This window comes from Pelmatolapia mariae, linkage group LG6 (genome assembly GCF_036321145.2).
Source record: "Pelmatolapia mariae isolate MD_Pm_ZW linkage group LG6, Pm_UMD_F_2, whole genome shotgun sequence".
In the NCBI taxonomy this organism is placed as follows: Eukaryota; Metazoa; Chordata; class Actinopteri; order Cichliformes; family Cichlidae; genus Pelmatolapia; species Pelmatolapia mariae.
In genome coordinates this window covers 37,358,967-37,371,354 of record NC_086232.1, presented here as the reverse complement: position 1 = coordinate 37,371,354, position 12,388 = coordinate 37,358,967, and the positions used below count along the sequence as shown (strand labels likewise).

General features: G+C 40.8%; 2 protein-coding genes across 3 annotated transcripts; both read left to right on the top strand.

Moving 5' to 3' along the window:
* Positions 1-460: 460 nt before the first annotated feature.
* LOC134628740 (G-protein coupled receptor 26-like) lies at positions 461-2,903 on the top strand. Its single transcript, XM_063475494.1, has 3 exons — positions 461-1,490; positions 1,686-1,799; positions 2,184-2,903. Exons 1-3 carry the CDS (start codon positions 817-819, stop codon positions 2,425-2,427), a joined length of 1,032 nt encoding a protein of 343 aa, XP_063331564.1. The 5' UTR covers positions 461-816; the 3' UTR covers positions 2,428-2,903.
* Positions 2,904-3,501: 598 nt separating this feature from the next.
* cpz (carboxypeptidase Z) lies at positions 3,502-10,982 on the top strand. Of its 2 annotated transcripts, none has more exons than XM_063476864.2 (13): positions 3,502-3,790; positions 4,264-4,296; positions 4,994-5,045; positions 5,189-5,511; positions 5,613-5,828; positions 6,366-6,562; positions 8,034-8,195; positions 8,556-8,714; positions 8,796-8,931; positions 9,053-9,192; positions 9,445-9,544; positions 9,721-9,866; positions 9,970-10,982. In XM_063476864.2, the coding sequence occupies exons 1-13, from the start codon at positions 3,697-3,699 to the stop codon at positions 10,171-10,173; spliced, it is 1,962 nt and encodes a 653-aa protein (XP_063332934.1). In that variant the 5' UTR covers positions 3,502-3,696; the 3' UTR covers positions 10,174-10,982. The 2 variants fall into 2 exon arrangements, with proteins under 2 accessions (XP_063332934.1, XP_063332933.1); XM_063476863.1 differs by having other exon boundaries at positions 6,366-6,601.
* The last annotated feature ends 1,406 nt before the right edge of the window (positions 10,983-12,388 follow it).

Below are 12,388 nucleotides of genomic sequence, written 5' to 3'. Positions count from 1 at the left end.
TGTGTGTGTGTGTGTGTGTGTGTGTGTGTGTGTGTGTGTGTGTGTGTGCGTGTGTGTGTGTGGTCCCGATATTACTCATGTTATAGGGACCCAAATCTGCTTTCACAGTTACATCATGGTGACAAAGGGCTGTTTGCTGAGGCAGGTCATTCGATTATAAGGTGAGTATGTGTTTCATATCTAGAATAAAAGGTTAGAGTAAGGCATGAAGCAGCTGTGGTTAGGATGAGTCAAGCTTTTCACACACACACACAAACAGCTCTGCTCTCCTTCCATAGTTACAGACAGCACAGCTGAGCTTGTCTTTTGGGATAAAAACTTAAAGCTGGATGCAAACACAGCATCCCCATCTCTCACATTAACTCTTGCTCGCATGGATATTGTTCAAGCGTCACATGAGCCAGTCACCAACTGCACGTGCAGGGCGCACGGCATTGCCAGTGAGAGAGGAGGCGCCGGGTAGTGCGCATGATCGAGAGTAAGCGCTGAGACCACCCGGCAATCTCGTGTTATCATTTGCTCAGCTCTTCAATTTGGACTAAACTACTGTCATTAGTGGAGAAATCGGCGCGATCAGTAGTATTTGAGTTCCTAGAAATCTTAAGCAACTTTTAAGTTAATAACTCAACGCTGATGGGAAGGTTTTGTTGAGGCATTTCAGCACCGGACAGCGCTTTCTCTCTGCTTGGCTCACAAGTGCGCGTCTGGCATGTGGCAATGACTATCCGTCATAGCTGGTGGGGGGCAAAAGGAGAGAGCATGGCGGACTCTCCATAACATCCTCCCCACAGCTGCTGCTAACACGAACCACGAGATATGAGCATACCGGAGTTCCTTCTGGAAGTGTCCATTGTGATAATAGCTGTTGTCTCTCTGCTGACCAACTTGTCGGTACTGCTATGTTTCGTTCAGAGCAGCGATTTAAGAGCCCATGTACCAGGAATCTTTATGATAAATCTCTCTTTATCTAACATCCTCCTCAGTATTATCAACATGCCTGCCACTTTTCTGGGGGTGGTCAGTGGCGCAAACCCCTTGGGGGACTTGTTCTGCCACGTCGTCAGCTTTGCCGAGACTTTTATCACCAGTAATGCCATGCTGAGCATGGCGGCGCTGAGCATGGACAGGTGGATAGCGGTGGTATTTCCTCTGAGATACTCCAGCAAGATGCGCTACAGGGACGCTTTTCTGATCGTGGCCTACTCCTGGCTTCACTCTCTCATCTTTTCTCTCACTCAGCTGATGATGGACTGGGGAGGCTACAGCTACACTTACGCCTCATGCACAGTTCACCTGGACTCAGAGCAGGTGTCTCAGCTGGGAATCTACGCCACCTTCACAGCGCTGTTCCACGGTAGCAGCTTTGCGCTCTGCCTCCTCGTCTTGTGCTTCGCTTACCTGAAAGTTTTGAGAGTCGCTAAGTCGCACTGCAAGAGGATAGATGTAATTACAGTGCAGACTTTGCTTCTGCTGGTTGATATCCATCCCAGGTAGAGTGTTTTCTTTAAAAAAAAAAAAAAAAAGTTTGACATGCCTCTGTTTTCAATACAGCTTAATTGGATAAAAAAAAAAATCTCGACTAGTTACGCCATACTGAAAAAACGGTTGCGTAATATTAGGTAACATGTTAATCAGTTTATTAATTATTAATGTCAGAAATTAATGTGGTTATTTTTTTTAATCAGTGTGAAGGAGAGGTGCCTAGCGCAACGGAAGAAGAGAAAGCAGCGCGCCACTAAAAAGATCTGCGTCTTCATTGGCTCCTTCATCCTCTGCTTTTCACCATATGTTATCACCAGGTAACCCTTCCAGTGTAGTTAAGTGGAATGGTAGCATGGCACCAAGTCCGTTGTGGCATTTGACTGAACTTTGTTTTAAAATGTGAATGTCTTCTGTATTTTATAATATTAAGTATGTATACATCTTCCATAAAGTTGAGTCATTACTTCTATAACACAGCATCATCATAATTAGCCCTAATAAGGTTCCATTCATTGTATGAATGTTGCAGTGGATTGCACTAGACCCTTTATTTGAACAGTAAAAAAATGCCTCTAAACCAGTATAACAGAGGAAGAACCCCCATGAAGGCAACAGATGCCTTTTGTTGTTTCCATAACTTTCCATGCTATAAATACACATCCGGGGAAGTGGAATTTACTTTTTCTGTCTTACTCCCACAGGTTGGTGGAGTTGTTGCCCTCTGTACGCATCCCTCGTTACTGGGGCATTGCCACCAAATGCTTGTTCTATGCCAAGGCTTCCAGTGACCCATTCGTCTACTGTCTTCTGCGGCAGCAGTACAGGAAGGTCCTGGTTAGTATTATCAGCCGGGTTGTAGGAAAAGATCACTACTTACTGTCTGTGACCAGTGCAAGCAGCACATTTGACACCACAGATGACACCTGTCTTGCCAGGATTACTTGAGCTTGATGTGGTCATTTTTAAATGATTTAATGCTTTGATCTTTTTTGCAAAAGGTCACGGTCTTTAAAGTCAAAAAGGTCAGCAGATTGAAAGAAGTGCTCAAGGACTTTTTAACAAAGAACTGTGCCATGTGACTGTTAAAGGAACATTATTTTCCACTGGGAGAACTGTGAAGGACACATAACAATTCATACTCAACGGCACCTCTCACCTCCGATGTGTGCCGAAGCCTTTTCAGCCTCTACAGATTGCTGTTTCCATAGGGCTCATTAGTTTGCCTGGAGATGCACAACCAAGGATGCACCACATGAAAACTGCAACATGTTTAGTACTGTGGAAATGTATTTATAAAGTGTGATAACACTGGATTTGTCCATTTGCTCATTTATTATTGTTTTATGCTTACATTTTGTTTGTGTTAATGACTGAAATAGAGTGCAAAAATAGATACAAAGAAGATGTGTGAAATTGTTATATCAGAGCACTTTCAAAAATAAACTGCACTGCCACAGATGAAAATCGAGTCTTCTATTTGAGTACTTAAAGTGAGTGTATACTGCAATACTGCATCAGTCTAGACTAGTGAGTCAAATATTATGATCGTGATCTTTTATTAACTAATATGACCTGAACATATTTTAAACTTATATTTCCACGTGTCTCTGTTCATGCATAAAAATGAAGAAGTATCCAATATTGAATGGTTAAAAGAAAAAATTAGAAACCTGTGATCTAGAATCTTGTGAAGCTATCATAGTTATTTTTGAATCTTTTGCTGCTTCCTCTTAAGCCCATGGAAACTGCTGCTAAGCACTTTAAATCCCTGTCACAGCTTGGTAATGGCTTATTATTCTTACAAAAGCCGGGAATACGAAGGTCGATGAAGATTCTCAGACACCCTAATGGTGCATATCTATCCATACACTGGTGTGTGAACAGCCTCTGCAGCGCTATTATGTCAAATAATAGGCAGAGACACAAACTTTTCTTACTCCCACCCCCACAAGCCACGTTTCTTCCTCGTGCCCACACCCCACATACACACATATACGCGCACAGCACTCTGTGCAGTGAAATATGATCGGCACAGCCGCGCTCCTGGTTCGCCTCAGTTTTTTCAGGTCAGGGATGCACCGATAAAACAAAGGAAGGAGGTTTCCGTCCTGTGGGTGGTAATTATCATCCAGCATAGAAAACGAAAAGTGGCAGCTTCAAACACACACTGCCACATCACACACCGAGTTTTCTGGCAGCGCAAAGCACTCCAACATGCAGCTAGGACTTTTGGTAATGTTTCTTTTCTGGGCGAAAACTTCGTTGTGCGTCCCGCAGCAGAATTGCCATCCAGGAGACGAGTATTTAGGTAAGGTCATCTGGTCCAAACAAATACGCGTACCGTGCAAACCCAAACCTGTGATGCATGACTTAGAGTCCGTGGGAGTTAAAACAGAACTTAACGTCCACACGGTTTAGCTGATAGACTGCTTTCGACTTCCGATGTTAAGTTACCCGGATACTAATTCAAATAATTTTAAGGCCTACCTATTAATTTTAATTCTCTGCTTCGAGACAGCTAATAGGCGCTTTTTAGTCTGCATATTTCTCAGTTTTATTACATAATAGCCAAATTAGACTGTGCAGAGACGTGTAAGGGAGATTTAAGAATAAATGTGTGTGACAGACTCATGGCCAGCTGCTGTTTGTTTCTGAATAAACTGTGATTTTAAATGGAGTTTCTTCTTTGGATTGTTGTTACGATGTCTCCATCTAGCGTTCAATCAGCGATGTTTATAAATTTTTGAGTTTGTATTATTATTATTATTATTATTTTCACAGGAAGATGCAGCAACAGTGCATATGAAGAAAAACGTATGTGCATTTTTTTTTTTTACTGGACAAATTTTTAACTGTATGGATTGAATAACGTTTGACACGATTGGGTAAACCTAGCTGTGGAGCATGCCCTTAGTTGAATTTTGAGCCCATGACCTGACCTTTGAGTCAGGCTAAACAGAAGAGCTGTACCTACAAGATGCAGCATGCATCTGCTCCAGATAGATGAGATAGATCTGTAATCTCTGACATAAAGAAAAAAAAAAAAGCAGTACCAAGGCTCAGCCTGTGTGGGAGGATTTGTGCTTGTCTATTCTGTGATGAGGTGCTATATCAGACAAATTAGCAGTTTTCCCACAAAATCTTATAAAAGCTCGTAGCAAATGGTGCTTTCCCCCAAAAAAACTTATCTCATTGATTCTCATCCAAGAGACAGTGAACAAGTCATAACAAGTCAGGGCTAATGGCACATAATCATACAAAATCAGAGCTCTGAAGGAATGTGAAAAACTCAAACCATGTAATCCATATGAACTGTATCCAAAGAGATAATGCATTATCTTCAAACTACTTGTAAATATGTGACTTACAGTATAGTCTTTATATTTGAGCACTAGCAAAAAAACCCAAAAAAAAACCATGTAAAGAATACTTAAAAATAATGATTTAATCGAATCATGTGTGTCCTCTTTTTGACTCCTTATCTTTCTTTACATCTACTCTGTTCCAACAGCTAAATGCACAGAGCTGAACCTGGGCTATTGTAATGATTTGGAATACTCTAGGTAAGTTACAGGGCTTGGCCAAGAAATCTGTGCCAACAAAAACCGTAACTACACAACGGTCTCATAAGGTGCTGTTTTTTTTTTATTGTTTTACATGTTGATGTAAATCATGCTGTTAAAAATCATGTATACATTATATCCAGAACCATATTCCCTAATATCCTTGGTCATCGGACTCGTTTGGAGGCAGAGTCAGGGGCAGAGTACCTCCTCCTAAGTGTCATCCATGGCCTTTTGAATGGGGAGTGCTCCCCTGAGATTCGTCTTGTAGGTTGCTCAGTACTGGCCTCACCCTGCCGAGATGACAAGATGGTCAAACCCTGCCGGAGCACATGTGAGGCACTGAGTAAGGACTGCATACATGCCTTTGAGGCCATTGAGATGGCCTGGCCTTATTTCCTGGATTGTGACCGCTTCTTTGCCAGTGACCAAGAAGGCTGCTTTGATCCGCTGGCAGGGCTGAAAGGTAAAGGTCATGTTAATGCTCTGTATACTGCCTGAGTAAGTCTGACGCTCTTTTGAAGCCCTCTTCTTGGCTTCCCCTAAATCTTGGTGTCCCTCCTCCAGCCAGACAGGAGCAAGCACTGTCCAGTCTCTCTCCTCAGGAGCCCAGTACTATCATTCAGTTCACCTACACCTCCAATGCACAGATGTACAGCATCCTGAAGAGAACAGCAGCCAAGTGCTCTCATATATCCCACGTCTACAGCATCGGACGGAGCACTGAGGGCAGGGATCTACTGGTGATTGAGTTCACCAACAACCCAGGACACCATGAGCTATGTGAGTAAGGAAGGTTAATGCAAATTTATGATGTTATTTAAAAAAAATGTTTTACCTCTCTAAGACTTGGGGAAAACAAATGGTCAGATATTTTACATACAGCATTGCTATTTGTGATCTTATCAGCGAATAGCACCTCCTATCAGCTCTGCAGGGTTTTACCATTATTTAGCTTGATGTCTTAAATGCAAGATCCCTTACTCATCTTTATTCGTTTGGCTTTATATTAGCCCTCTTAAAATTGTTTTTAGCTTTAGATTTTCTACACTAAATATATATTCTCAATATAGTGTCAGCTAACACGCCAGGTGCTTTCTTTAAAAGTGGATAATTGACACAAACATACCTGAAAGGTTATTTTGACCCCCTCCCCTCCTAGGTTGTTTAAACACAGTTATTAAATTCATCAGAACAACTACCTAAATACATAATTTGATTTGTGTTTATTACTTGTTCTGCTCAAAATGGCAAAAGTTTAAAAAAAATAAATAAGAGAATGCAGATTTAATGATTTGCACTTCTGTCCATGAACTGTAGTAGAGCCAGAGATCAAGTTGGTGGGCAACATGCATGGCAACGAAGTGCTGGGCCGCCAGCTGCTCATCTATTTGGCCCAGTACCTGTGTTCGGAATATATCCTGGGAAACCAAAGAATTCAGACCATCATCAACACCACTCGCATCCATATGCTAGCCTCCATGAACCCCGATGGCTATGAGCTAGCTGCCTCAGAGGTAGAGGATAACAATGACCCGGAGCTCATCAACCATGAAGTAAATATTGTTAACAGAAAAAAGACAAACTGTCATTATCCGATCTCAATTTATTGATTGATCTTGGTCTATTTAGTCTGCTCAGCTTCAGGTATAAGGTGGAAGAGTGGGTCAATCTGCTAAGAACAGCTAATGCACATTGCTTTTCAATGTGGATTATGGACTGTGAAATTTGAAACCTAAGAGGAAACTTTTAACTATTTAATACATAACTGTGTAAGCACAGAAGCTCTACGAAATGACTCCAGGCTTCCACCTCCTACCTCTTTCTCTGTCAGCCTGTCTGCTTGTCTGTCTACATAGTCTTGTTGCCCAGGGCAAGTCCACCTGCTCCCAGACAAATGCATAAACTTTGATTTGAATTTGCCAGGGTTTCAAAATTTCTAAAATTAAGTTTGCATACATATCATAGCTGGCAGTGGGAAACCTGCATGTACCTTGCTTCACTTATCTAGCCTGTTGAGCAGTTGTAGAAGTCTCTGAGCTCTGTTTATTCTGGCATGCATTATGCTGGATTCTCAAACATGGTGAGACTTCTATGCTGGCATCTCTTAATGAATACTCGAAATAACAACACTGGTGGTGGAACATTTATTTGAAATGTTGCATAGGCATGCAGCCTTGATGTTGTGCCTCTGACACACTCTGCATAAATATTATACACTGACTGTCTCCATGCTTAAATGTGTGTATCAGCTGTTTGATACAGGATTGATAAAAAGATTATGAAGTCCACTGTTAGAACTGCCATTGTCATTGCATGTACTGTGCAGTAATTTAAATACAGCAGTAATCACAAACACATTTACTGCTCTGAGTGATTTATCCAGAGAGCATGATTTAAATACAAATGAAAGTTTAGAGTGTATCACACATTTTATATGAATATGACCATATTTTAAATGTTATGTATTGCATGTAGTGTGGTAACTTTCCATTTGTATTTATTTAAAAAAAAGAGAGACAGTTAAAACAGACTGTTGAAATATTTGTTCTGTATATGGACACATATACATAAATGTTTACAGCATGTAACAACTTAAATAATCCAAAAAAAATATCTTTGTTGATTATTTGGATGAGATAAAGAAATTGTTGTGCTCATTCCAATTTTATTGCATGCTTGTGCTTACAATGACAACAATTCTTATCTCATCTCATCTTATGTTTAAGACTTAATGGTTTCAGCTTCTATTCGCTACTCTTTCTCTTGACGGATATATGATTTTGTCTTCATGTTAACAATAGAATTAACAGTCATAGTCTAACATGTTCCTTCTTGGATTCCTGACTAATAATCATAATATCTTGCTCTTAATATAGTCACGGCACCTACTAATGTCTGGACATGACATCGTTACAGTTAATGTTGTCATCAGTCTCAGCCGCCTTACAGATTTTAATGCTTTTAGTGTGAATCTAAATGTTTCAGGGTCACTTGTTGAATGGTTGGACCAATGGTCGAACCAATGCCCAGAATATTGACCTGAACCGGAACTTTCCGGACCTTACGTCCATCTTGTACCGGAACCGACGCAGCAGGCACTACCGTACTGACCACATCCCGATTCCCGATGCATACTGGTTTGGGAAGGTAAGAAGGCAGTACCAGAAAGTTGACTCTGTTCCTCTGGACGTAGAGATTTTTCAGTGGCAGAAACGTTTTGTCACTCATCCAAGTGACTTCTTCAGTCCCAGCTGACTGCAGGTTTCCCCAAACTTATAAACAGAACATTTGCATAATGACTGAAACTAGCAGTTTTAGTTTCTCCCACTGAAAATGCTACATCCAGATGACCAGAAGCAACTTTTGGGGATTTCCGTACATGGATGATTGAGCATGCAGCAAGACTTAAGAAGGTTGTACTAATTTACTAACAATTACCAGGAATAATGTCCAGCAGCTATTTCATATTGGCTTCCAAAATGATCCAATCTTTTCTTTTTACTGTAGGTGGCACCAGAGACTTACGCAGTGATGAAGTGGGTCAGGTCTCTGCCTTTCGTTCAGTCTGCCAGCCTCCACGGAGGGGATCTGGTGATCTCCTATCCATTTGACTACTCTAGACATCCTCTTGAGGAGCGGATGTTCTCCCCCACTCCGGATGAACAGGTAGGGCAGTGGAATTTTATAGATAACAGATTTCTAATAACAATCAATGTCTACCTTGGCCAATAATCTGCCAATGCTCAGGTCTTCAAGCAGCTGGCTCGCACATATGCCGATGCTCATGCCACTATGTCAAACAATGACACAGAGAGGTGTGGTGCCTCCTTTTATCGAACTCGGGGGATTATCAATGGGGCACTGTGGTACAGTTTTGCTGGTGGTGAGATACTTTTAACTCCACTCCTTAATTTTCACAGCAAAAGACATAAATCAACCTTCTTTACGTAAGTATTTTTTTCCCAAGTTTCTCACAATGTGTGCACCTCTCCTACTTTTTGCAGGTATGTCAGACTTTAATTATTTACACACTAACTGTCTTGAGATAACCGTGGAGCTTGGATGTGACAAATTCCCCTCAGAGGCTGAGCTTTACCCAGAATGGAAGAGGAATAAAGAAGCTCTCCTCAGTTTTCTTGAGTCTGTAAGTGTCACTTTTTTTCTTAACTGTGAATAATGAGAAATATCTGTTCAAATAATAATATTTCAAAGTTAAACAAGATTTAGTAGCATGTTCATAATCTATATGTCATATATCTATAGCTATAAATCATCGATGGTAAGTGAATTGCTAAATTATAATGTTGAACGCATGGATAATTACTCTGTTCAGGAAAAAAACTAAACTAACTAACACTTGACAAATCTTGCCATTGTATTCCTTTTCTCTAAACAGGCCCACAGAGGAATAAAGGGAATAGTTAAGGATGGTAATGGTAATGGAATAAAAGATGCAACAATCTCCATCAGGGGTGTTAGAAAAGATGTCACCACAGGTATACATAACTATGTCATTATATACTTTCCATCTGATGTGTTGGAGTCTTACTTTTTATCCACTTGTAAATGTGTAAATTAACCTTAGACAATACACATTTTACTGATTTTCTCCTTTTAACTTCCTTCACTGTCCCTCCCACCATTCTGCGTCTACTTATTGCCTTTCTTCCAGCTGAAGATGGAGACTATTGGAGGCTGCTTAACCCTGGAACTCACATCGTGACAGCCACAGCCAAAGGTTACTCCAAGGTCAGCAAGAGAGTTTATTTGCCTCACACCATGAGCAAGGCTGGACGTGTTGACTTTATCCTGCAGAAGGTTTGTCTTCAAAGTCCCACTGTACCCTCTGTACCACATTCTTTTAAATATTACCTCCTTCCTCACCTCTGCTCTAACATTTTCACTCATGTCCTGCATCCAGGTTCCCGTGGAGCCCGATATTGATGACCACCTCTTCCCCACAGCAGACACATGGGATCGATTTGACCCCTACAACCAGTTTGAGCAATACAGGGATCCAGATGTGGGTGATAGTGGGAGAGAGAGGGAGGAAAAACCATGGTGGTGGAACTACTTCTCCCAGTCTTTTATCTCACCTCCAACCTGGCTGCTGAGAAATGTGTAGACACATTTGGGACAATAAAGATCCTGATTACCACCTCCACCACATAAGGAGACTGGTGAAGGACCATTTTACATCCAGTCCCACTGGTGCTCTCAGAGGCGTTTATGTTGCAGGAGCTGTGACACTAACCAGCATTAACCGAACACATTGCAGTACTTCCTGTAAGGATGTGAATTAGCATTTTTTCCAACGGGCAACACATTTAATTTTGGGCTGTGAGTGAGATTTGGGGGCAGCATTGCTTTGAAGCAGCATTTACTGGATAATGAATGAAATATGGATGCCACAATCATCCCCTAAAACCTCATCACAATTAAAGAGATGGGACTTGATATTTTGCTTACAGTTTTACAACACTGCATCTGCACACGTTTGTGTACATTAAAAAATGAGTTGGGATTTGTTATGTTTATTTTTTTATGGGCATGTACAAGTAAATTTCTTGTAACATTTATCCATATTTTATAGAATACACAAAAAATGTAAGCCCTCTGGATCAGTAACAGCATGTGACATAGAGCTTGGATTAGCAGCAACACTGTGCCATCTCAAAACTGTAGAAAGCCTTGCTTTTTCCCCACAAGCATAACAAATAAATAGTGAATATTTCTGGCACTCTTTTGTTTCAATTATATTTCAACTTCGGGGAGTGGTTTTCGTATTATGTCACTAGAGGGCGGAAGAGAACATATAATGGTATTTTCGTCGACTTCAACAATGAATTCTCTAATTAGCGTAAAGTGCATTTGTATTCTTCATTAAAGAGTTTATACATTTCTTTATCCTAGTGTTTAGTAATCTGTTAAATGTTAAATAAAAAAACCATTTCTCAGATTATTTAATCTCCACATTTTGATTTTTCTGTGTTGCGTTAAATGTCCATGCGAATCTCAGGAATACCCAGAAGAGAGGATAAGCTGTCACAGTGAAGTTGTTTTTATTCTTATGTTTTTAAGCTATCCAGCGGAAGAACATGTAGTGCTGGTGTGCAAGTGCGTCCTGTATCCTTGCGCCTTATCCAGGTACTCTGTTGTCATTGAACGACAGTTGTTTTGCTAACAAACTCTGTAGTCATATATGTAGTACCACAGTTAATGCTTCCAGCTGCTCCGTACATTATTACTCTTTGCGTTTCTAAAAGGAGAATGTGAACTGACAGTTGGCAAGTTATTGACTTGTATCTGCGAGAAAAGCCCAGCGCAACAATGCTATTTTTCAGTTTGACATATGACTTTCCTTCAGGTGCAAACTTTAAGGTGATATAGGCTATGTTCACACAGAGGTAAGTTGCGCAATTCCTAACAACTTGTAGGCATATTTAATTTAAAACAGATTTAATTCTCCCCTTTCCAGGTTAATGGCTTTTCACCTCTGGGTAGTTTGGTTGAAGTATTGTGGGTTTTGTGGGAAGAGTTGTTTAAGCGTGCACTTCCCCTCCACTGCTCTTCTGTTCGGACCTATAGCATATAAAGTAGAAATAGTAAGTACTAGTGATACTAATACAGTGAAATAGCCTGGGTTGGTATGTGTAGATTTTAGAAACACTCTTCTTCTGAGTCCTTTTCTTCTCACTGAACCGTGCTGCTGATATTAAAGCAAGAACACAGTTATACTAGATGTAGGTTTTCTTTTTGAAAAGGCCATTTTTGCATCGTGCTATAATTATCTTTTTTTTTTTTCTTTTTTTCCAAGGCGGTGTGTTCCCAGATGCCTCCTCCTTATGTTCCTGGAGTGAGTTTCCATCTGGCAGTCTTCCACTAAGGTCTCTGGCCCTCTCTCTTTCTCTGGCTTTCCCAGTGCACCATGTAGTCACTTTCAATCTGACTGCATCAGTTTCTCCAACATAACACTTTTTAACACTCTGCATATATAATGCAAATGCCAAACCACTTTGCTCTGAGCTTCCTCTATCCTGCTCTCGTCCTCGCCTTCCTTTCCCTCTCTGTGCTCCTCTCTGCGTCAGTCAGTCTTTCATTCCTGTAGCTATCTAGCTGCTATGCCCCAGGAGTAGAGGCCTGCTCAATGTGGCAGAGATGATTTGTTTGCTTTGCAATTATTTTCCGTCAGTGGAGACAAATGGATTCATACTGCATAGAAAAATGCACGCAGACGGGGCTGGAGTGACGAATACCATGGAACATACTAATATGTATAGCCCAAAGATAAAGAGGTGAGATGAGGAGTATAGGGATCCTTGGGTAAACTTTATAGACAT

What these genes read in the sequence shown, in the direction of transcription:
- LOC134628740 (XM_063475494.1), top strand. Translation starts at nt 817, where the DNA reads ATGAGCATACCGGAGTTCCTTCTGGAAGTGTCCATTGTGATAATAGCT. An exon ending in CTGGTTGATATCCATCCCAG is followed by an intron (nt 1,491 to 1,685) that starts GTAGAGTGTTTT and finishes TTTTTTAATCAG; the next exon opens with TGTGAAGGAGAGGTGCCTAG. An exon ending in TCACCATATGTTATCACCAG is followed by an intron (nt 1,800 to 2,183) that starts GTAACCCTTCCA and finishes TTACTCCCACAG; the next exon opens with GTTGGTGGAGTTGTTGCCCT.
- cpz (XM_063476863.1), top strand. Translation starts at nt 3,697, where the DNA reads ATGCAGCTAGGACTTTTGGTAATGTTTCTTTTCTGGGCGAAAACTTCG. An exon ending in AATGATTTGGAATACTCTAG is followed by an intron (nt 5,046 to 5,188) that starts GTAAGTTACAGG and finishes CATTATATCCAG; the next exon opens with AACCATATTCCCTAATATCC. An exon ending in TAGAAAAGATGTCACCACAG is followed by an intron (nt 9,545 to 9,720) that starts GTATACATAACT and finishes CCTTTCTTCCAG; the next exon opens with CTGAAGATGGAGACTATTGG.